General features: G+C 40.3%; 1 protein-coding gene across 3 annotated transcripts in view; it reads right to left on the bottom strand.

Moving 5' to 3' along the window:
- Positions 1–509: 509 nt before the first annotated feature.
- The window catches only part of LOC138621779 (monocarboxylate transporter 2-like), a 29,534-nt gene continuing 9,016 nt past the window's right edge, over positions 510–21,027 (bottom strand). For all 3 annotated transcript variants that reach the window (XM_069700084.1, XM_069700086.1, XM_069700085.1), the window contains exons 2-5: positions 16,429–16,674; positions 8,416–8,559; positions 6,237–7,040; positions 510–5,690 (exon numbers count right to left, since the gene is read on the bottom strand). In XM_069700084.1, the coding sequence (XP_069556185.1) occupies positions 5,410–5,690; positions 6,237–7,040; positions 8,416–8,559; positions 16,429–16,645 (1,446 nt within the window). In that variant the 5' untranslated portion in view covers positions 16,646–16,674 and the 3' untranslated portion in view covers positions 510–5,409. The remainder of the gene's footprint in view (positions 5,691–6,236; positions 7,041–8,415; positions 8,560–16,428; positions 16,675–21,027) is intronic.

The following is a 21,027-nucleotide window of genomic DNA, read 5'->3' as shown; positions in this document are numbered from 1 at the left end:
TTATCATCAGCTCTAACGACTGCGTGTGACGTTAAATGCTTTGGTTGAAGCGACGAACCCGCAGAAAACGATCGCCCAACTCCACAACTCTCGTGACGTCTGCGAAGCGTTTTAGCGCCTTTCAGCCTGTGGTTTTGCTTTTTTGCGGTCCGCAAAAGCTGTTCTCAATGAAAAATGCTGCGACAGACAGGCTGGACGCCACCAGCCCGACACTTAACAACAAAGTGGACACGTGTTTTAGCTGCTGAAGAGGGAGAAAAAAAAAAAAAACACAACTTCACTAAATGCTGCTCTGTGTGTGCTGGATGAAGTTAGGTGTAAAAAGTTTCATGTTCTTTTGAGAACTGACTGGAATACTTATCTATCAGCAGCTTCGACATCTGACGATACAGCATTGATGAAACACACAATGAAGACAAATGTCACTGCGCGTAACGAGCGGCAGCGCAAATTTAAGACGTCGAGCATCAGTCAAACCACAAAATCATAAACGAAGTCAGGCGTCAATGTTTTCTTTTTTGACAGATACTTTATTCAGCTAGTGTGATAGGTGATATCTTTATATTAGAGTTACAAAAAAAAAAAAAAAACAACACAAGTACGTTTTCTATACCCGCGTGGTTCTTCTGACATGACGGCAGCAGAGGTAGTGGAAAGACTGACACAATCTGAAAACAAACGTTCCGACTCCGTGCAGCATACGGTCGTTGCCCCGGTGAGAAAGCACACAGTGCGTCTGCTACTGGAAGGGCGTTGTGGACTGAGTTCACTGCTGAGACAAAACACGGTACGGAGGTCCAAACACGTCAAAACAAACTGCCCTTAAAGGTGTTCGCGCACAGAAATATTTGCATCCTTAACTTTTGCGTACGAAGCCCTATAAACACAATATACAGTGAATATTGTCAGACCGAACAAACAATAAATATCTGGAATCGATTCAGTGCTTCGCCGTCTCGCGTCGACGGCTTGTTTGTTCATATGTAGTTTAAAGAGGGAATTTTTTTTGTTGTTGATTTGCAGCAACGTTAAGTCGATTATTTACAGAAAATGAAAGACTGCAGTGATTTGTAAACATACAAACGGCACAAACAAGCACAAACAATGTGTGGCGGTTGAAGCGATATCGTCGTTCATGCTCATAGTGGTCAGCATAGCACAATAAGGCACAGTTATCTGAACAGCTTTTACAATCCTTCAGCCTCCCAGTAGCACACTACCCTTGTACACAACCAGCACCAACACGTGCTGGATCCTCTTACCACATCCGCGTGAAGGAATTCAAGTTCGATACACGTGTTGGAAGATTTCATTCTGCAGATAGGATTTTTGTTAAATTGGAGGCGAAGGTAATCTCACTGGCTCTGCAAGTGGATATATGCATTTGCGTTTTGCGACCGTTGGAAAACCTGAATTCACAATAAACTTGACATTTTCCAAAATTCTGATATAAAAGAAAACATAAACTTTCATTACAGCACATTCAGGCCCAGAACACATATTCCAGAGTCAAAACAGATCCTTTGAATTCCTTTAGCAGGACAAGTTTAAGTCCTGTTCTCGCAAAAATAATGGACCTCTGTGGTTTGACGACGCGATTATTTCTGCCTCTTTATTGAAACAGTACGAACGACTGAAACTCCTGCTGTCACTTCAACAAGCTGACAGTGTTTGCTGCTAAGTGCTGTCCAGTCAACCCTGAAAACCTAAACTTGCGTGTTTCTAACAGTAAAGTGACATCTATTGCGGTCTGCACATCATCCCACACACCAGGAAATCAAATAAAGCTGCACAATAGTTAATTCAACAAACTTCCCTAAAGTGAACATTTTGTTTTTTCAAGACGTCGTGTGTGTTTACAAAAATAATACAAGAGGGGAAATAGTATTTATTATCCATTTAAACGTAACCTCTCCAAATAAATTTGGTTTAAGCAAGCCTTAAAATAAATCTCTTATCTCTACATAAACACACGTGAAGACATCTACGAGATACTAAGCAGGATAATTGATAAGGCTATAGGTGCATTTCATTCATTTGGATTCAAATATTACCAATTTCCTTGTCTTCTCAAAATAAACACCATTATAAACCAAGTTAAATAAAAACGTACATAGATTTGAAGTGCAATCTACATTAAGGAAAATACCATAAAACTTCATGCATGTGTTATTTACCTTATCACAGATGAATTCATATCTGATTTCTCAGACTACGTGTTAGTCATCTCTTGACTTTACAATTACCTTTCAACCCCTTCAAGGGACCTGATGTGAAGTTTGGGAACTGACACCTCTGAACCACAACAGATGCTGCTTTTTTTGTTTTTGTTTCACTGCATGTTTACTACTGTTGTTATTTGAGCTCTGAGAGGGCTTCCAGGAGGAACAGTTCTTGTTCCTGACTTTAGGGGAATATGGTTGAATTCAAACACTCTACTGGCATTGGGGGGGGGGGGGGAGAAAAAGGGGGAAAGTTAGTTAATTATTGCAAGGTTGTGTTTTGTTCCATTTTTTTTTAACATTTAAATACAAAGAAATCTTATTCAAGTTGACAATACCCCTCCAAGAAAAAAAAAACCCAAAAAAACCCAAACCGATATAACCATACAAGTTAAACCTTACACATTACAAAAAGTAAATGATCAAATCTGGTTTGTTTTCCTGTTGAGGGACAACTCTTTCTCCAGCTTTTGGTCTTTGTGTTTGGACACCAGCAGGGGGCAGTGTTACTAGGTAGAAAGTGATTGTACAGCAGTCTTGTTTCCGTCATTGAGAATCATCATGTAGTGTGTGTACAGTGAGCATAGTGAATTAAAGCAGCCTCTCTGTCCACTAGTTAAGTGCAAGCAGGATAAAGTAACATTCACGAAGGTTCAGTGTTGTCAATCAATCAAAGTCATAAGGAGGGTACAGACATGGTAATATAAAAATACTGCCTAATGTCGGCATGAAATGCTGGTGAACTAAGTGCATTTCAGGAGATGGAGTCTAAAGATGAAAAGTTAGCAGATGACCTCGGTGACTATGAGACGTAACCCGAACACTCGAGACTCGCTCGTCCTAAAATGAAAATGTAAATGAGCCCAAGTCCAGGTCCAAAAACAAGCTCAGGGAAACTGAAGAACAGAATAGTGTGCAAATCTTTCAGAATGATCTTATTTACAATAAACAGCATAGCAGTTGTCATGGATACCCATCCTTCAGGATTTCCCATAGCAGCAGAGGGATTCCCCTGATTTCCCCACAAACTGTACACCCCAGCAGTGTCGAGTGTCATCATGAGTGTTGGGTAGAGATGAGACGTGGATACACCCGTGCTTAACGGGTGCACTTCTATTTTCATGATTCTGAATAAACATTTAAAGCTGCGGGGAAATCAGAAAATATCTCTGTTTCTTCTTTAAAAAAAATTACAATTCATTGGTTATTAAAGTGTGTTCGGACATCTGAGACAGGACACCATTGTTCAGGACATAAGCTGATGTGATTGACAGCACGGCCGGGTGACGTGTACAAAAACTAACACGTGGAATGGACAGCATATTCAACAGTATTGACATTTATAGCGACAGCATACGGCTATCCAGTATATTTGAGTGCACACTATACATGTAGACTTGATTAGTAATTCATTAATTATTAGTATATTCCGTAAATGCTGTTAGTGAATTAGTTCATGGGGAGACTACAGTATACAGAACACTAAATACTTTCCAATACAGAGACAGATTGAACAGATTACAATGAGTTCTCGTGTGGTTTAAGGTTAATTACAGGGGAAAAAAAGTGTGTGACATTTAACACAAACGTTTATCAGCTTCATATAATACTATCAAGTATTTACTGTACAATTCCCCTGCAGTCATTACTCTACAATACATTTAAGGCAATGTATCAATGGACGGTCACTAGCTACTAGAAGTACATTTCCCTGTATATCTGCATTAAGATATGAGTGAGGATATTGCTCACGGGCTCGAGGGGTAGAAAACCACTATTAAGCAGATGGTTTTTGGTCGTTAATACCTTATTAAGGCCCGCAGAGGAAATTACATTCAATTTAAATTCACTGAATTGCAGTAAATCCATAAAGTTGTTTGGGGTGAAGTGTGGTCATTTCTCCTTGAGTGAAACACACTGTATATGAGTATCAGACTATGGAACCCAAGACATTTAATGCAGCATTTTATGACTTAATCAAAAGTATTAAAGTGGGGCTTTTGTGCAGGTTTTACTACACGTTACAGTGCTCAGGCGGGCAGCATAATAACACCATCGTCACCAGCTGTGAACACATCTGCTCTTTATTTATGGGAGTGGTAGTTTTTTAAGGCACCCAATTGCCGTACGAAACGCGGAGCAATTAGGACCTTCACAAATTCTCCACAACTTTTGATTTTAAAGGTTGATGGATGCGTGGAGAATGGCTGCGTCCACCATCATGGTCAATGAGGATTTCTTAGATTGTTGTTTGGTTAGCTGTCTTTGCTCATGACAATTGCAGCTTGTCTGATATGTCTTTACAGCTGGTGCGACCAGAACCTCAAACTGCCCACAAACTGTAAAAAAATGGAAAGAAATCAAGTTAGTTGTGAGGTGAACACAGAAATCAGTGTTGTTCAAGACATCTCCATTAACGGATACTGGCTGTTGCCAGCGTGAAACCTTTTTAGTGACAGACATTTCTTTCTAAACACCAATAACTCCTTCGATTGCTTCGACTTATTAATTCAACCGTTATTTATTTACGAAATATGTCGTGAGGAAGGCTTAACTTATTTTGAACATGTGAATTCAGTTTGCTGGTGCTGATAAAACTGTGGCAACACACTGATGTTGCATTCACGTCATATCGGAAGACACAGTAGGAAGAACAGAATGACACGTGTTGCTATAGGCTGGAGTATTTTACTTTATCGGGACGTGTGGAGATAAATTATATAAATATCCATTACTAATTTCTGAATTATATGTTTGCTCTTAGTTAACAAAATTCTGCAGTCCAGAAACAATAAACCCAAATGTTGATTTTAACTGTCACTGGGTTTCTGTCCCCAGTTGCAGTCTTTGCAGTTTATCCGATATGAAGGGAATGTGGCAAAAAAATATGAGGACACAGTTCGGTACTACAGTGTTTTCCACAGATATTTTCTGACTTTTAGCCTCTTCACATGCATACAGTATCTTACACTTTACTCTCTTGTAAATATTTCTATATGCCTCACAACCTCCTACCACATTGTTTGCTTTGGCAGTTAGTTTCAGGGAAGTATAGAGGACCCCAAATAGAGCCTGGTGGAACACCGGGAGGCACCTCTTGGCTTGGGGCCAAGGTCGTTTTATCGTCGTTGTGGGTGTTGTGAGTTTGAAGCGGAGGTGATGTGAGCTATTAGCGGAGTAGAACGATCTAGATGTTGGTTTCCCGCTGCATAGCTTCCTCGTTCTTCTGATTACTGTCGACCAGTATCTCAGAGGCTTGGCCTTCACCGTCGGCCTCCTTTTGATCTTGAACTTGGTCCGGATCTTCCGTCTCAGTCCGTTTGTACATCTCCGCACGCTTGCGCTCACGCTCCAAGAGTCTGTAATTAATGAAGTTTCCGACGAAGAGCCAAATACTGGCCAGAATCACAACAACTCCGCAGCAGAAATACATGTACTTGTAATTTTTGGTGATATCCACCAGTTTTCCTGCAAGACAGCACAAAGTTTTAAAATGTTAAGGTATCGCCACAGTTACAGAGTGACAGAATTGAGATAAACTGAACAGAAAACATGTCTAAATGTCAACTATTGTCAAATATTATGATTTCAGTAAAATCCTGGACTAACCCACATTTAATGGCAAAATCAATTCCTTTCTATCTGTGGCATCAAGACTGTCATTTGTGGGGGCAAAGTAAATCTGTGACAATGCTGACCTCTGAGGGAACCAAGTGCCTAGAAGTATGAAATGTTCCAAAGTATCTTGTAAACTAATTTCTTTCCCATTAGCAAAGGAGCTGGCTTTTTAAATGACTATCATGTTCGCAGAGAGCTCATCAGATGCAGTAGTTTTACAAATAGTTACCACCGCCCTTCGAAAACACATTTGTTTTGTGACCAGGCCTTGATAATGTTGAGGGTTTTACTGGCTGAACCTAATAGCCAGAAATGCTAAATACACTTGAATCTGTAGGCAGTAATTATGCAAGTGAATGAATTATGTTAACGAACTGACGGACAGAGAGACCATACCTGCTAACGGTGGACCAAAGAGAACTGGGCAGCACTCCACAATGGTCGTGAGTCCTACAGCACTGGAGAACCTCTGAGGTCCAACCAGGTCCATCAGTGTTTCAAACAGTACTGAGCTGACCATGCCAAACGCAAAGCCGAAGAAAACCGCATACACCACCAAGCCAGTGTAGTTTTCAACCAGTGGGCAGAGGAGATGGCATACCCCATTGTACAGCACAGCAAAGCTGAAGAAGTACTGGATCCTGGGCCGGACCCAGCGTGAGTTAGCCAGCAGCCCCATGGAGGGCCTGGCGAACATGTCGACGAAAGCCAGGATGGAAAGCAGGAAGGCGGCAGAGTACTCGTCCACACCCATGTCCTTGGCGTAGGCAGCAAGGAAGACAATAGGTGCGAAGAAGCCCAGGAACATGATGACATTGCCTGACAGGTAAATGAGGAAGCCGCGATGCTTGAACAGCGACAAGTCCAGGTACTTGTTGATTGTTTGCCAGGTAGTGCGCTTCTCTTTCGTCGTGGTGGCGATGACGGCCAACTCTTCGTCCTTCTTGGCCTTGCTGGCCGGCGGTCCCAGCGGCCTCATGAGGGAACCGGCCACACAGCAGTTCAGCAGCAGGCCACCCAGGATGAGGAAGCTGCCTCTCCAGCCGAACTGGTTGAAGAGGTACTGGTTGAGGGGAGCCAGGGTGCTCAGGAAGACCGGACTGCCTGCCATTGCCATTCCGTTAGCAATGGGGCGTTTCTTTGAGAAGTATCTGCCAATCATAGTCAATGCTGGCTGCAGGTTGAAGGCTAGTCCAAGTCCTATGATGACAGAAATATATTAAGGCTTGAAACAGCTATACTACAACTGTTAATGCAATAACCTGCGGTAAAGAAAACCGTTAAAAATGATCTCATTTACTTTTTAAACAGAAAGAAATTGAAAGAACACGATCATAAGAAGCTCAGCTGAGAACAAGCTAACTATAGTTCCATGGCTGGTGCTTTGAAGTGCAACTTTTTTTAAGCCATGCTAGCAGCTTTACTCCACAGATTATCCAATCATTTTGTTTAAACATGCAAAACTAATGACATTCCCATCAGCCGCAGCCATACTCTGCATTTTGTGATAATAAACAGATATTAGGAAGCTTAAACACGTCACAAAAGGGTAAAAACTACACCTGCTTACATCTTAGCATTGTCAATGAGCGCATTCAGATGTGCTACTGTTAGCATTTAACTAAAAGTACAGCTTGACAGAGCAGCTGGCACGGCTGTAGACTCTCCATCTTGTTAGTATGACAGTTTCACCAATACGTAGACACATATATATATATATATATTTTTTCATTCAGCAGTAATGTGCACACTATTTGATTCAGATTTTGTTTAACTTACAATATGACAAAAAAATAAAGTAATGTCAATTTGATTTAACAGCTGGATTACAAGAATAGCAAGTTACAATACTTTGAGGAAATGTGAAAACACTTTTCTTAATAATGTGATAAACTTACCAATAATTAAATGACTTCATATAATGCAGCAGTTCGTAACATTGGGGATTGGGACTCTCAAGTTTAACATGCACATTTACATTTATTAGCAATGACATTAACGTTACCTTTCCTGAGGTGGAGGTTGGGGGACAGGGAGGTGGTGGTTGCACATTGTTTTGTATTTTCAAGAGTGGGGTGATACTTATAAAGATTAAGAACCACCTCTCTGATGACAAGACATTGAGAGCTGCCCGTAGTTTGATCTATTAAAGAGCTTTAGTACAGAATAAATTAAATCAAATTAATATTAAAAGGTAAATTGATGTAATTTCACTGGGCTTTGAGTTGATACCGTTGTACTGAATCTGAAGTAGATTTCTGAAATTAGAAACAGTGAGGACAAATTCAGCTTTGACCAGGGGACTCTAATTTTGAGGCAGGTAGGCTTTTGTTTTACAAACCCTAATATATATATAAAGTAAGTTGTAAGATGGAGCATAGAATTTGAAAATATAGGGTAAAAAAATGGAAGCAATAAATTTTTTTTCTAAAAAATAGAATGAACGAATGAATGAATGAATGAAAGACATAAACATTCTTCATTCTCAACTGGTTTTATTTTTAACCTGCAACTAAGAAGTAGAAGATAATCAAATTAACTTAAAATGGACTTAAGTGGATTTAAACGGACTTACCGCCGATAACGCCGATGCAGATGTAAAGCTGCACCACGCTGTTGCAGAAGGAAGCTAAGATCATGCCGAAGGAACAGAGGCAGCCCCCCATCATGACGATGGGCCTGCAGCCGTACGTGTTGACCAGGATGCTGCTGATGGGACCTGCAACACACGGAAAACAGGGAATTAAAACACGCGTGTTGCATGTTCACAATTGTCAGAATCGCTGAAAGTGAGTGAATAATGATTTAATCTGGTTAGTGCGGCACGCCAGAGAGCCCATCTGCTATTAATAGCAGCAACTGGCCTGCTTCAATTTTTAAACACGGCACTCACACCATCTTGTGTCAAATCAATTTGAGGTAAGTACTGTAAGTGACAGCGTGATAAATTAGAAAAGACTTGCATGTGAGAATGTAATTTAATATTCTATATAATGTGTTTTAGGATACAGAGCATATGTTTATTTTAGAAAAACAGCTCAAATGCATCAGGTAATATCTTATTCTTCAGGTTGCATTTTCAGCTGCTGTGCAAACAAGCAACTTGCACAAAACATATTTCTCACACAGAACCAATACAAAACTATTTCTATCATTTGCCGTGTTGTAGTGATGTAAAAGAATGACCTACTGCAAGCAGGTTAGGTTTATATTCGGGTAACTAAAGCTGCAAAGCAAATGTAAAAATCCTAAACGAGGTGAAGGTGCAGCCAAATCCCCAGTTTAACCATATTTGAAAGTGAAAACAGAGGTCAACATTCATATTATGAAATGTGCATGAAATCTTGAAAAAGGCCCTTTCTGGTTCAACTTTGTGGACCAGCTGTACTTCTTGCAACATTACATCTTTCCACACTTTCACTGCTATGAATTGTAATTGTTTAGCTGTTAGTCATAAATTATAATAAAGATTAGGGGTTTATTCGTCCAACATTATTTCAATTACAACAAATCTGGTTTTGAGATTTGGCCAAATCCTCGAATCTCAACATTAAAGATGATTTTAAAGCTGCATTATTGCTTTTCTGACCACTTGGGGGAAGCGCAGTAAACAAAAGACTGACATATTATCATTTGATAGATTTGATATAGTGAATGACCTGATGAATTAAAGAGCAATATTGCCCCCTCTTATAGCTCTGCTTTGGTCTGCAGTGTAGCCTGACCGATATACCAGCCCATACCGATATCGGCCTCTCGCAGATATATTGTTACTGGCACGCAATATGATATATGAATGGTATGACATTTTTTACAGAACATACTGCAGAAAAATATGTTTGGGATGAATTACAAATTGTTCTATATATGTGTGCGTGTGGTTTTTAATAGTGTTTCATAATTATTAACAACAGTGAAGTTTAGTGTTTCAGTGCACTGATGTCTGTGCGATCGGTAATTGTAAAATATCCTGACTCCATTACAAATCTTTGTCACAAGTATTAAAGTGTTTAATAACCACATTTAAGGAATCACTCCATTTATATATTTTGGCCCATATATCAATATCAGAATTGTATTGCTCTCTAATGTTGGTATCGGCCCCAAAAATCCAGTATCGGTCAGATTATCGTCTCCAGCAATTCATGAGGAAAACTCCTGAGCTGCTAAATGCTACCACCTAGTTGCTGACTCCATCAGGGGGCGATTTGGTGGTGCAGAGGGAGTATCGTGCTGAAAACTGCCTGTTGATGCAAACAAAGTTGATGAGAGCTGAAAGAGTGAAACAGAAAGCTAAAGTTGTGGGCCAGAAAAAGATAAATAAGTTGAAAGATGTTAATAGACTGTGAAACTAATTGTAACTGCAGAGTCCGGTTGAAATTTTTTTTTTAAATTGTTTATTGCAGTTTTAAAATGTTAGCATGTTCGGTAGGGATGACAACTAAAGTCATTTATTATGATTAAAGCTTGTGATTAAGTTGATGACTCACCATCTGTATCATCTGTTATCACTAAATATTGTTTAGTCTTCTGACAAAATAAATCTGAAATATAACTTAAGCAAAACTAATATAATACTTGTTTTATGTGAGGTTGGTTTAATTCCAGGAATTATGAAATATATTTTGTATTTCTAAATTATGACTCACTTTATTACATTTTGAGTAAAGATGGTGAATTTATGTTGTATTGGTTCCATTTTTCCAGGGAAGGACTGTGAGAGTCTTTGATCAGTTTCTCTGAACATAACATCCGATGCATAATGAGGCAGCTTCCAGCACTTTTTTAGGAATCTTATAATTGCCACCATCTTCTAACCTTCAGTTGAATTTTAAGTACAGGAGGTGAAAATCGAACAGGGAGAGAGAAATGTAATGACATTTTTTTTTTTTTTTTAAATAATGCACTCATTACCAGCCAGAAGATGTATCATATTTCTGCCAGGCCCACTGCAATTTAAAAAAGCCACAACGGGCGAGGAGTCATCTCACTTAAATTCGCTCTGCATGAATCTTTTTTCGACCTTGAGGAAAGTTCCCCTCATTTGCATCCGCGGCAGTGATCAGTATTCTCAGGGGCTCGGCGGGACCCGAGTAGGACCGAGATGAGGAAGCCCCTGAGCCTGCACATTACCTCCCTTGAAAAAAAAAAAAAAGGCTTATCATCTCCTGGCCAGACGCAGCGTGGACTTCATTACACAGCGGACAAAACCCCAAACTAAATATAACCACCTCGATCCCAAAAGGGAATGACACATAGAAATGCGTTTTTCCCTGAGCCTTTAATGTGAGCTGTGGCAAAGAGGCTGGTACAGCTCACGACGCGAGGATGCCGGCTATCCATCACACTTCAAATAGGATCAAGTCGACAGACATGGAAGCAAACAACTTTTAAAAGCTGTTTTGGGCTGCAAGAAGATGCAGACACGCTTTTCTGAAGAGACCGCGTCTGGCTGTCGACTTGTTTCACAGACTTTTTCAGTGAAATAACAGGAAGAACCGGACTAAACCCAGTTTATTTACCAGATAACGGTTCGTCCGCATTTTCAGGTTGACATGAGGCTTTGAGGTAAAGTGAGCAGCGACGGATGGATGATGTTAAGGTGCTGGTTTTAAGCTTAGAGAATAGGGTCACCTGCAAGAACAGTGTGAATGCGGAAAGTTAGCACCACTGAGGTGCCTTTGAACAAGGCACAGAAGCCACCACCTCATCATTGTAGAGGCGGAAATGTCAACACTTACATGTTTCCCCACAATATCCCCATTTCTTTGGCTAATCCACCGACAGCAATGACAAAGGTTTTCATTTGAGTCCCTTCACGGTCTGTGGATTCTTCGACAGTGTAACAGGGGCACACGTAGACTACAGAGGTTAAGTGTTCAATCACTTTCACGTGCAGCAAATCCGTGGGAACCTCAGGGTGCTGCTGAACTGGAAATGACTTTTAAAGTTCAAGAAAAGTTTTTTAGGAAGACCAACAATTACAAATTATGTTAAAAGATGGTATTTAGTTTAAAGCTGAAGGGGATTGTGACTTTACGGTGTCTTCATGCAAATAAGAATAAATTAATGACAGTGAGCACTCTATATGCCAGAGATATGTTTTCATTTGTAGAATGTAAAATCTTTTTTTTTTTTTTTTTTTTTTTTTTTAAAGGTTGTTTTTTTGCCTTCTAAGAAACGATTTACTTCTCATCCGGTCTTCAACTTGTCTTTATGACTGACAGTGAATGTAACACAATGTTTCTACACCCAAGGTCAACTCTCTCTCTCTCTCTCTGGATTAGCGACATTGATCCAACACAGACACCGCATGCAGCTTAAACGCATCATCAGAGTGCGACACTCGCCGTGCTGAAGGCATGAGGGATGGTTGCCTTACAAGCTGTCTGATGTAACACGAGAAAGGACTGCACCACAGAGCTGAAACATTGCCAAACCCTCCTGTTTCAAATAGGACAGATTGTGAAACTAAAATACCGCCCGAGGGGAAAGGTTGTTGGTTGTTTGGAGAAAAAAAAAGAAGATGTTGTTTGCAAGTTGATTTGCATGGTTGATCAGGCAACTGACGATGCAAAATCTCCAGGAGAGGTGAGGTCGTTGTCACGCCAACATCGCTGATTGGTTCATGTTGAGGTTTGCAGGTTAATCTGTTTTCCACCAACTTTTGAGTTCTGTGAAACCATTTTCAGTTTCGTTGACATGAACATGCAAATTTGTATGGCTTCTGGAGAGGAAGGTGTCAGACAGAAGCTAAAAACACAGCCATGTAGTGTTTGAGGGACATGGAAATTACAGTTCCCCAAAAGAAACAATAAAATGAGAGGGTTGCTGGGAGATTGCCTAAAAATACGGTAGAAACCCAAAATAAAATGTGTGGCAAGTATTGAAACTGAATTCACAGTACAGGGACTAGCAAAGTTAAGAAAGCTCCTCCTCTGGGCACCCCAGTTGTCTGTATTAAATCCATTCAATAGCTGTTGAGATATTTCAGACCAAAGTGGTGGTGGACTGACCGACCAACGCTGCCGTCCACAGGTTCAAATCTGAAAGAAGCAGACCAATCAGAAAACAAAGAAGCCACTATTTACATTTGTTTGGCTCCAACAAGCATGTTTGGCATTTTTATTGACAAATCAATCAGGAGTTTGAGTGGGTCGTGAACTCTCAGACAACAATGAAGTCCCTGGTAAACATAGTGCTGTGTCAAAGGCCAAAGATTTTAACAAAGGGGAGGACAGCATGGTGGATATTGAACTTTCTACAGCGTGACCTCATGGTGACCTGACCTCTCTGGTTTATGACATTCAGTCAATCCAGCTGAAAACAAGCTTGTTTTGTATGTTTAGTTCATAAAAAGGTCGACAGGTTGAAGACACAAGGTTATCACCGGGCTGTGGAAAGAAGTAAAAGGTCATTTGGATCCATTGTATTATTATTTCTGGGTGTCGGAGGCTGTCGGCTCATTATCAGGCCGCTTCACCGTGACGACAGATCAGTGTAAACACCAACACACACCCGGACGCAGCGGTGGGGAATTAGAAAGGTGTTAAAGCAGTCAAACAGCGATTACTTCATCAGCGTACGAGGCAGAACAAGAGAGCAGGTGTTTAATGAATAGCTGATGAGAGCAATCAATATGAATGAATGAGTAACAAGAGCTGCTCACTTAGCAACTGCACATATTGACGCCGTCCCCCATATGATAATGACATACAATCTCTGTGAAGCAGCAGTGGGTGATCGGTAGAAGTGCGGCTCTCTCGGTGAGGTTAGAGGGAAGGCACTAATTGACAGCAACCAGAAACGTTTCTTGATGTTCAACAAATGTGTTGCACTAATAATTGTAATCATGCTTGTAATTTTCAGGCTGCTTTAGATTCTGACCAGCACGTGTTTGAAGTCACACTCAGCAAACCTTCACTGCAGAGTGGCTTGTTTGAACCTGACGAATGCGTCCTGTTCATGAGGTGTCCCGTCATACAGTTTGATGATCAGCTTCATCAGCATTCCCAAAGATCACAGTGATGGATTTCACACTGTCAACTGCAACAGAGGATTTAGACTTATTTTCAAATTGCCATTTTGGTTGATTGATTTGATTCATTAATAATTAAAGATGCTTTCACACCAACTTTGTTCGGTCCAGACCTTCGGACTTCTGAGTTTGGTCCGAACCAAAGTAGCGGGTGTGAAAGGTGCCTCGAACCACGGTGCGGACCAAAGGGGCACATTTTTATCCGACCAAGAGAGGTGGTCTCAGTCGGGATCAAACCGAACCACGGTCCGGCTCGTTTCAGTGTGGAACACTTTTTGGATGGGTCAGACTATTTGAGGCTGAGGCAGATTAATGTCGCTCATCAAAAGGAAGTGAAAATGAACTGCAGGACCACATGAGCAGAGGAGGAGACCAAGGATTTAATTGTACTTTGGTCCGACGAAGAATTCCAAAGTTGAAAAAAACACTTAAAAATATCAAAACTATAAACTCGTGAAAGAAATGAGACGCTTGCAAAATTGCAATATGAAACTAAGGGACTCACTTGGGAGGCTGTAGCTCAGTCGGTAGGGTGGGTTGCACACTAATGGGAAGGTTGGTGGTTCGATCCCCAACTCCTCCTGTCCACATGCCTAAGTGTCCTTGAGCAAGACACTGAACCCTAAAATTGCTCCCGATGGGTGTGTTGTAAGTCGCTTTGGATAAAAGCGAAATGTAATGTAATGAAACTAACCAAATCAAATGTATATAAGGCAACGAAAACATGAACTTTGGTTCGTACATTTAGGTGTGAAAAAGAAACTCTAGGGAATATTCCAGAGGGTTTTTCCGCTTACTTGTTCGTCAGGTCTGAATCTCTCCTCAATTTATGCAAACGAAGGTCCAAGAAGTTCTTTTAAATCACATTTATGTGACAATTAAGGACATTTTCTCTCATGATTAATTCCTGCACGAGGCCTACTGCTCCTAACCTTGAATGTATCTTCGGCCTTCATGTTCTGATATTTTTTGTTACCTCTTAGTTACTGAATGAAGATTTACTAAATTCTTTGTCTGTTTTTTCGACGGGAGCTGCACTCCACGACAGAGGAAGTGAGCTTTCCAGGCCCGCCGATGACCAGTACAGATGGTGACAACAGCGCAAGATAAGAGTGACGGGAGGATTACAGCGTGGACAGATGGCAGCCGTGGCACTGCCAAGCACAAGGCTGCAGGGCCGAGGCCAGAGTGGGAAATACAGAAGGTGATCGGAGCAATATGGTGGAGAGACCTGCTGAAAACACAACCCGACCCTCCAAAGGCTCCTCGTTAAAACAAAAAACGAGGAGTGTGTTTGGGATGATAAAATGGTTGCGACAATGGTGGTCTGAATTTGATTGGTGGCTGAGCTTTATTAGTTCAGTATGTAGAAATGAAAATTCAGCTTCAATGTCTTTATTTAAAATTTTTTTAAAAGAACAATATACGCCGTTTTTGGCAGTTTTAATGGCAAAACTTTTAGAACTGATTTTTGTTTATCTAAAACTCTGTCAATCTGCTCATGTAGAGAAATGGAGCAGTGTATCACAAAATCCAGCAGCTCCGAGTAGATTATCTCTCCGAACAAACATGCCGATTGTAGGTCTTGTCAGTGACACTCCAAGGAATTGTGATTTGTTGTTTCTGTTTGTTTGGCAGAGCACTGTGGTTTTCTGGCTGTCTGGAGGGCTTCAGCGTGTGACGCTGTGCCAGCATCCTGGTGGTCTCAAATCCAGGTCATGATCCGATCACGCCACCTACTTACATCTGTACGCTGTCACTGCCTGTCTTAAAGGTAGAACAAAAAACTAGCAGATTTGAGCACTGTGTCCTCTGTGACTGTTACTCCACGTTATGGCCATCACCAGTAAAACACAAACGAGTTGAGATGACACGACTACTTGTTGCTGTTCGTTTTCAGTCAGGTCATTTAGTTAAGCTAGCGGGCGAGTTTACACTTTCACCACAAGTAAAAATGGGTCTGTGGAAATTGTGAAATAAAAATAGAAACTAAATTTTAAAAAAATACCACCAGATTGACTTTACATAAATGAACAGAAATATATAAAGATGCATAAACCTGTGCTGGAATAAAATGGAATATTTGAACCTCTTGTGTTAAGTGTCAGTGTTTGATTTTAGCATGCGCATAAACTGTTACAACCTTTTGAAAACATAAAATATACATATAAAATCAAACTGTATTTTCCAGTATTTGTTTTTAACTCCTACTCAAGATGAAAAGGTAACAGTCCCAAACACTGGACATAGAGAGGGCCTTTGTGCCTTTTGTGACCACTATAGATTGTATTACATGCTTGGCTGGGGAGGGTGAGGAGAGGGAGGGTGGTCATTTGGTTGCAATTTGTAACCTCACCACTATATGCCATTAAATCCTCCATACTGCTCCTTTAAATCTACGTGACCTTAATCTATAAAGCCTGACGTTCTCCCGTCGGTAGTGCACCAGGGGACTTAACAGTATGTAGTTCGTATTCCCTCACACAACAAAAAATTCAATTTTACTTTGATTTTAAAATTAGATGAAAGTAAATGCGACCCGCGACTCACCCGCAGCGTACATGACCGCGAGCATGATGGAGGAGATCCACGCGATCTGACTGTAGGAGGCATCGAAGATGATCTGGATGTCTTTGAAGAAGACCGTGATGGCCTTGGGGAAAGCGTAGGAGAAGCCGATGGAGATGAAAGATGCGAGGACCACAGCCCACCCCCACCCGCCGTCTGGTGGGGCCGTGGCGGGGGGACTCGTGGCCGGGGGTGGCATCACTGGCCCACCTCAATGCTGACTATTCTCTGTAATGACAGAAACAAAAAGGGACGGAGAAGAAATTAAAACTCACAGAGAAGAAAACGTACATTATGCATGACTTCATTTTGTCCTGCTGATTGATTATTGATTAGTCACATCTCAGCAAGCTCTTTCTCCTTCTCTCTAAAGTCCTTTGGGACTTTAAGGTTAGAAATAAATTAAGCTGAGAAGCTGTTTATAGAAAAAACGTCACAGATCATTACAGAAAATATATAGAAACATCCAATCAGCTCTTATTGACGGTACACACTCGGCCGTGGGATTATTAAGGAGGTCAAACGGCTGTGGCCCCTCCGTCGTTCAGATGAACCAGTGTCAGCAGAAATAGTACACGAGCGAGAAGGACATCCGTATCCTGGAGAGGACGAGCGCCAACACGCTCTCCCACACGCTCTCCCACACGGCCGCAGGACATGAGCTCGCTCTACCTGAGACACCAGACCCGCCCTGTCTAGTTTGAACTTTGACCCCGCCCCTCTGCCCTCAGGCTGCAGTGGAAACTAAGGCGGAGGCTGTCAGCTGACAGAAGCGCGTGGCAGTATTGAATCATATGGTGCTGTGTACAAAACAAACATGCTCTAATTACATGTGAATTTTGTTTTAATAAAACCAAGAGTGGAAACTGCCCACTGCCACATGTCACTCTTTTGATTTGTTTAACACAAACACACGCGTTTATGTTTTCATGGAAACATCATAGAGCCGAGAGGGCAGCTGCTGTGTTCAGCTATGCCTAACTGTATTGGCTTCACCTTTCTAAGCAGACAGGAAGAATTTACGAAACGTACAATTAGTTTCTGGTGCATACTGAGATCATGGGAAGCCAGGCGGATCAACATGTTTGGTCGTGTTTGCATTGCAAAATCACAAGAAAACAATTAATTGATATTAACCCAGCTAGACGTGATTTACCCAAGTATAGCTGTGAAATAGCTTCCACCAGTGATTGCATCAGACAGCAGAACAGAGACAATTAAAGGGGCACTTCACTCCAATTTCACACATTAAGTTCAGCTTTGTTTTAATTGGACATGAGCTGCATCCTGTTGTCATTACGACAACATATGGGACTTGATGACTATTTATTAAAAGTCAAATGTGCCCCCCGCCATCTTTATGGAGGTACAATATGTGATCTAAGAACCCCTTTATTTACAATAATATGCATAACAATTAATTCTCTGTGTTAAGGTAGGATCTTTTCTTCTACTTTGGCTCAGATTCTTGGTAACCAAACATTTCTTAACAAAAATATCTCTTTTCAACACCCAAAGTTGCATACGGTGAACAGCTGCAGTGTGGATGATGAAAATATATATTTTTTTTTTTAAATGTTCCTGCAATATGATTTAAAGTGGTCTGCACTTGCTAGAATGTGCAACTGACCAATATTTACTTATTTATTCATCTGGAAAAATGTTTTTTCCAAAGGAGATGTATTCAGATTTTTTGCTTTTTTTGACCATCATCCAAAACCTAATCACAAGTTTACTTCATAAAACAGGTAAGTAAAACATCAAACCCTGATATTTAAGAAGTTGGAACCAGAAACAAACATTTTTGCAAGTAAATTGACTAAAACTAAATGATTACTTATTAATTGTCTTTTGATAAACTAATCGATTAATCTGCTAATTGTTGCAGGTCTACTTTTTACCACTTTGTCATTTCTATATGGACAAGGCTTGATCACATTAACTGTACTTACACTTTAATCAGCTTCAAATTAAGCAGACGAAGACACGCACACACACACACACACACACACACACACACACACACACACACACACACACACACACACACACACACACACACACACACACACACACACACACACACACACACACACAAGACCAAAGGAAATGGCAAAATAAATTAGCATGAATCCATACATGATCAATAAAGGGTCTTGATGTTGTTTATAGCCATTAAAACTAAGCAGCTTTCTCTCACATCTTAGTCCTCTTCTCTTAAGCCAGTGCTCCCACTGACAACATCTCCCCTATGACAGTTATCACATCCCACCAGAGTATTTTCTAAATACTATCATCTGCACCACCCTGCCATTTATCTCTTCAGAGAGCAGCTCTCACAGCTTTGTGTACAACACTGTCCCACAGATTAAAAAACAACAACAACACCTCTCCTTCAAACGAAACTTCTCAAACAACCGTTTTTTTTTTTTCATTGTTTCACACTTTTGAAAAAAAATCTCCCATCCTATTTAAGACGCAATGTAAAAATAAACTTTCAGCTTGCTGATTCATAATAACCAGCATGGAACGACGTCTAACAGCTTTATTTACTGACATAAGCTTTAAAAGGGAAGTGGAAGCCTCAGCCCTCAAGAGTGTGTGTAAATGACTCATGAAAATCCACATTCATAAATGATGTCGCTCTACTTCCTCATTGCTGCTCTGGACAGATCGGGTTTCAGTGTTGTGGAGACTCAAACATACTAAGATCTGACATAAAGGGTTCTAAATTGCGTGTTTCTTCTAAAAGTTTGTACATTTATTTTGAACGCCTTTTGCGGATGCTTTACTAAAAGTAATTGCATCTTTGATATCAGGTGAAGATCGATCTATTTAAATGAGGTATTTGCATGTTAAAGTGATTCTAGCCGCTGTAACAGAACGACTGCAAAAAGCAAAAGGAAATCTGATCCCGCTGAAATTAATAAATATCAATATAACAAGAAACAAGTCAATGAGGATAAGGTACAGCTGCTGGCTTTTATGCAAGTTGGAGAGTGACATTAAAATAACTATAAATGGGTCTGAAGGAATAAATTCATGTATAAAAACAAGTAACATATAAACACGTATCTGCATTTAAATATTCATACAAATCTCTAAGGTTGTGTAAACACTGTGGTGCAAGTTTACATGAATAGTCAATAATGTAGACTCAATATTTTAATCTATTTAATTTAATTAAATCAACACTATAATCAGGCTAATTTTAATAGTTGTTCTGCACGACTCATCAAAAGGGTCTGATTTCAGTCACAACACGTTCAAATAAAAGCTATGTTAAGAAATGAATGGGTTCTGCCTACTGAAATGCAAGCAAAGGCCTTTTAATTTGAAACAGATGCATTAAGTGTTGAGTTTGTATTAACAGTGTAATGCAGTAACTTTAACAGGGCAAACGGTAGTGGATCAAAAAGAGGCTTTTAAGTTGGCAGCGTGAATCCATCGATACATCTTAATGGTCAATATGACAACTTTGTTAATTCCTTTTGTTTGTTTGTTTGTTTTTTACTGTCTTGCATAACATACACTTTATATGTGATTAAATCTCCAACCGCTTAAAAAATGTAAATGAATTTCCACCAGATCAAGAGGACTGTGAACATTTATTTAACACTTATTGCCTCACTTAGAAAAACAGTAACAACACTTATGGTCTCCACCAACTCCTGTGTAAAATATCTAGGTAACAGCGACATGGTCCACTGTGGTCACCCGCATTTTTTGCACACTTAAAACTTAAGTTGGTTTTGCAGATTTTTGGGCTGAAATCAGCTTCTTGCTGCACTGGAAATTATAGTGGTAGAGCAGTGAAAGTGAACCGGAAAAGAAAAGCTACAGACGGTTTTACCAAACGTTAAAATATTCAACACAGCTAATGGAAACGGCAGAGTTGGTTGATCACTTTCTACACACTGATAACTACAAGTGATCATTTTCACTTTACATATTTTGATTAGCGCAGCTTTAAATATTCTGCTCAACTTTTACATTTCATGCTACAACGGCAACCTCTCCTCAAATCACCATATTTTAAAGACAAAAAGGCAAAATAAATGTGCATAAAAAAAAGTCCCTCGTACATGAATGAAAGAATGAACAAAAATGGGAAACTAAACTAGCTTGGGTCTTTTATTTTGTAATGGTGGTTTCAGACAAATTAGAAGCTGTAGCACTGGAAGACTGGTATTAGTAATTATGTAGAATTATATTTAATTAATTATATACCTGGTTTCAACTCGGTAAATACAGACAAAACTTCTCCATCTCCAACTAAAACCAGGCTGGTGAATGCAAATATAATCCTCTGAGTAAACATCCCTCGTATTGCCCCTTGAATCAAAATTAGAGATTATGCCTTTTTTTCCAGAGTTCCATACAGTGGGTCTAATCCATGCTAATCAGATTACAGGCTGTCCGCAGCAGCTCTCGGTGGAGATACTGCTTTTGATTGATTGAATGTGACGACAATGCACGAAGGATCCTCAGAACCCATAAGCAGCTTAAATTGATGGCTACGAATATGAAGCTCCAAACACATTGACCATAAAAGAGCAGCCACCGGGTGAAAAAGAAGGG

The sequence above is a fragment of the Brachyistius frenatus genome, unplaced genomic scaffold, assembly GCF_029030835.1.
Source record: "Brachyistius frenatus isolate BFR_SWC_R1_liver_20210118 unplaced genomic scaffold, ASM2903083v1 Contig_32, whole genome shotgun sequence".
Taxonomy (NCBI): domain Eukaryota; kingdom Metazoa; phylum Chordata; class Actinopteri; family Embiotocidae; genus Brachyistius; species Brachyistius frenatus.
Note: the sequence above shows the minus strand (reverse complement) of the source record. Positions and strands in the feature narration are given on the sequence as shown.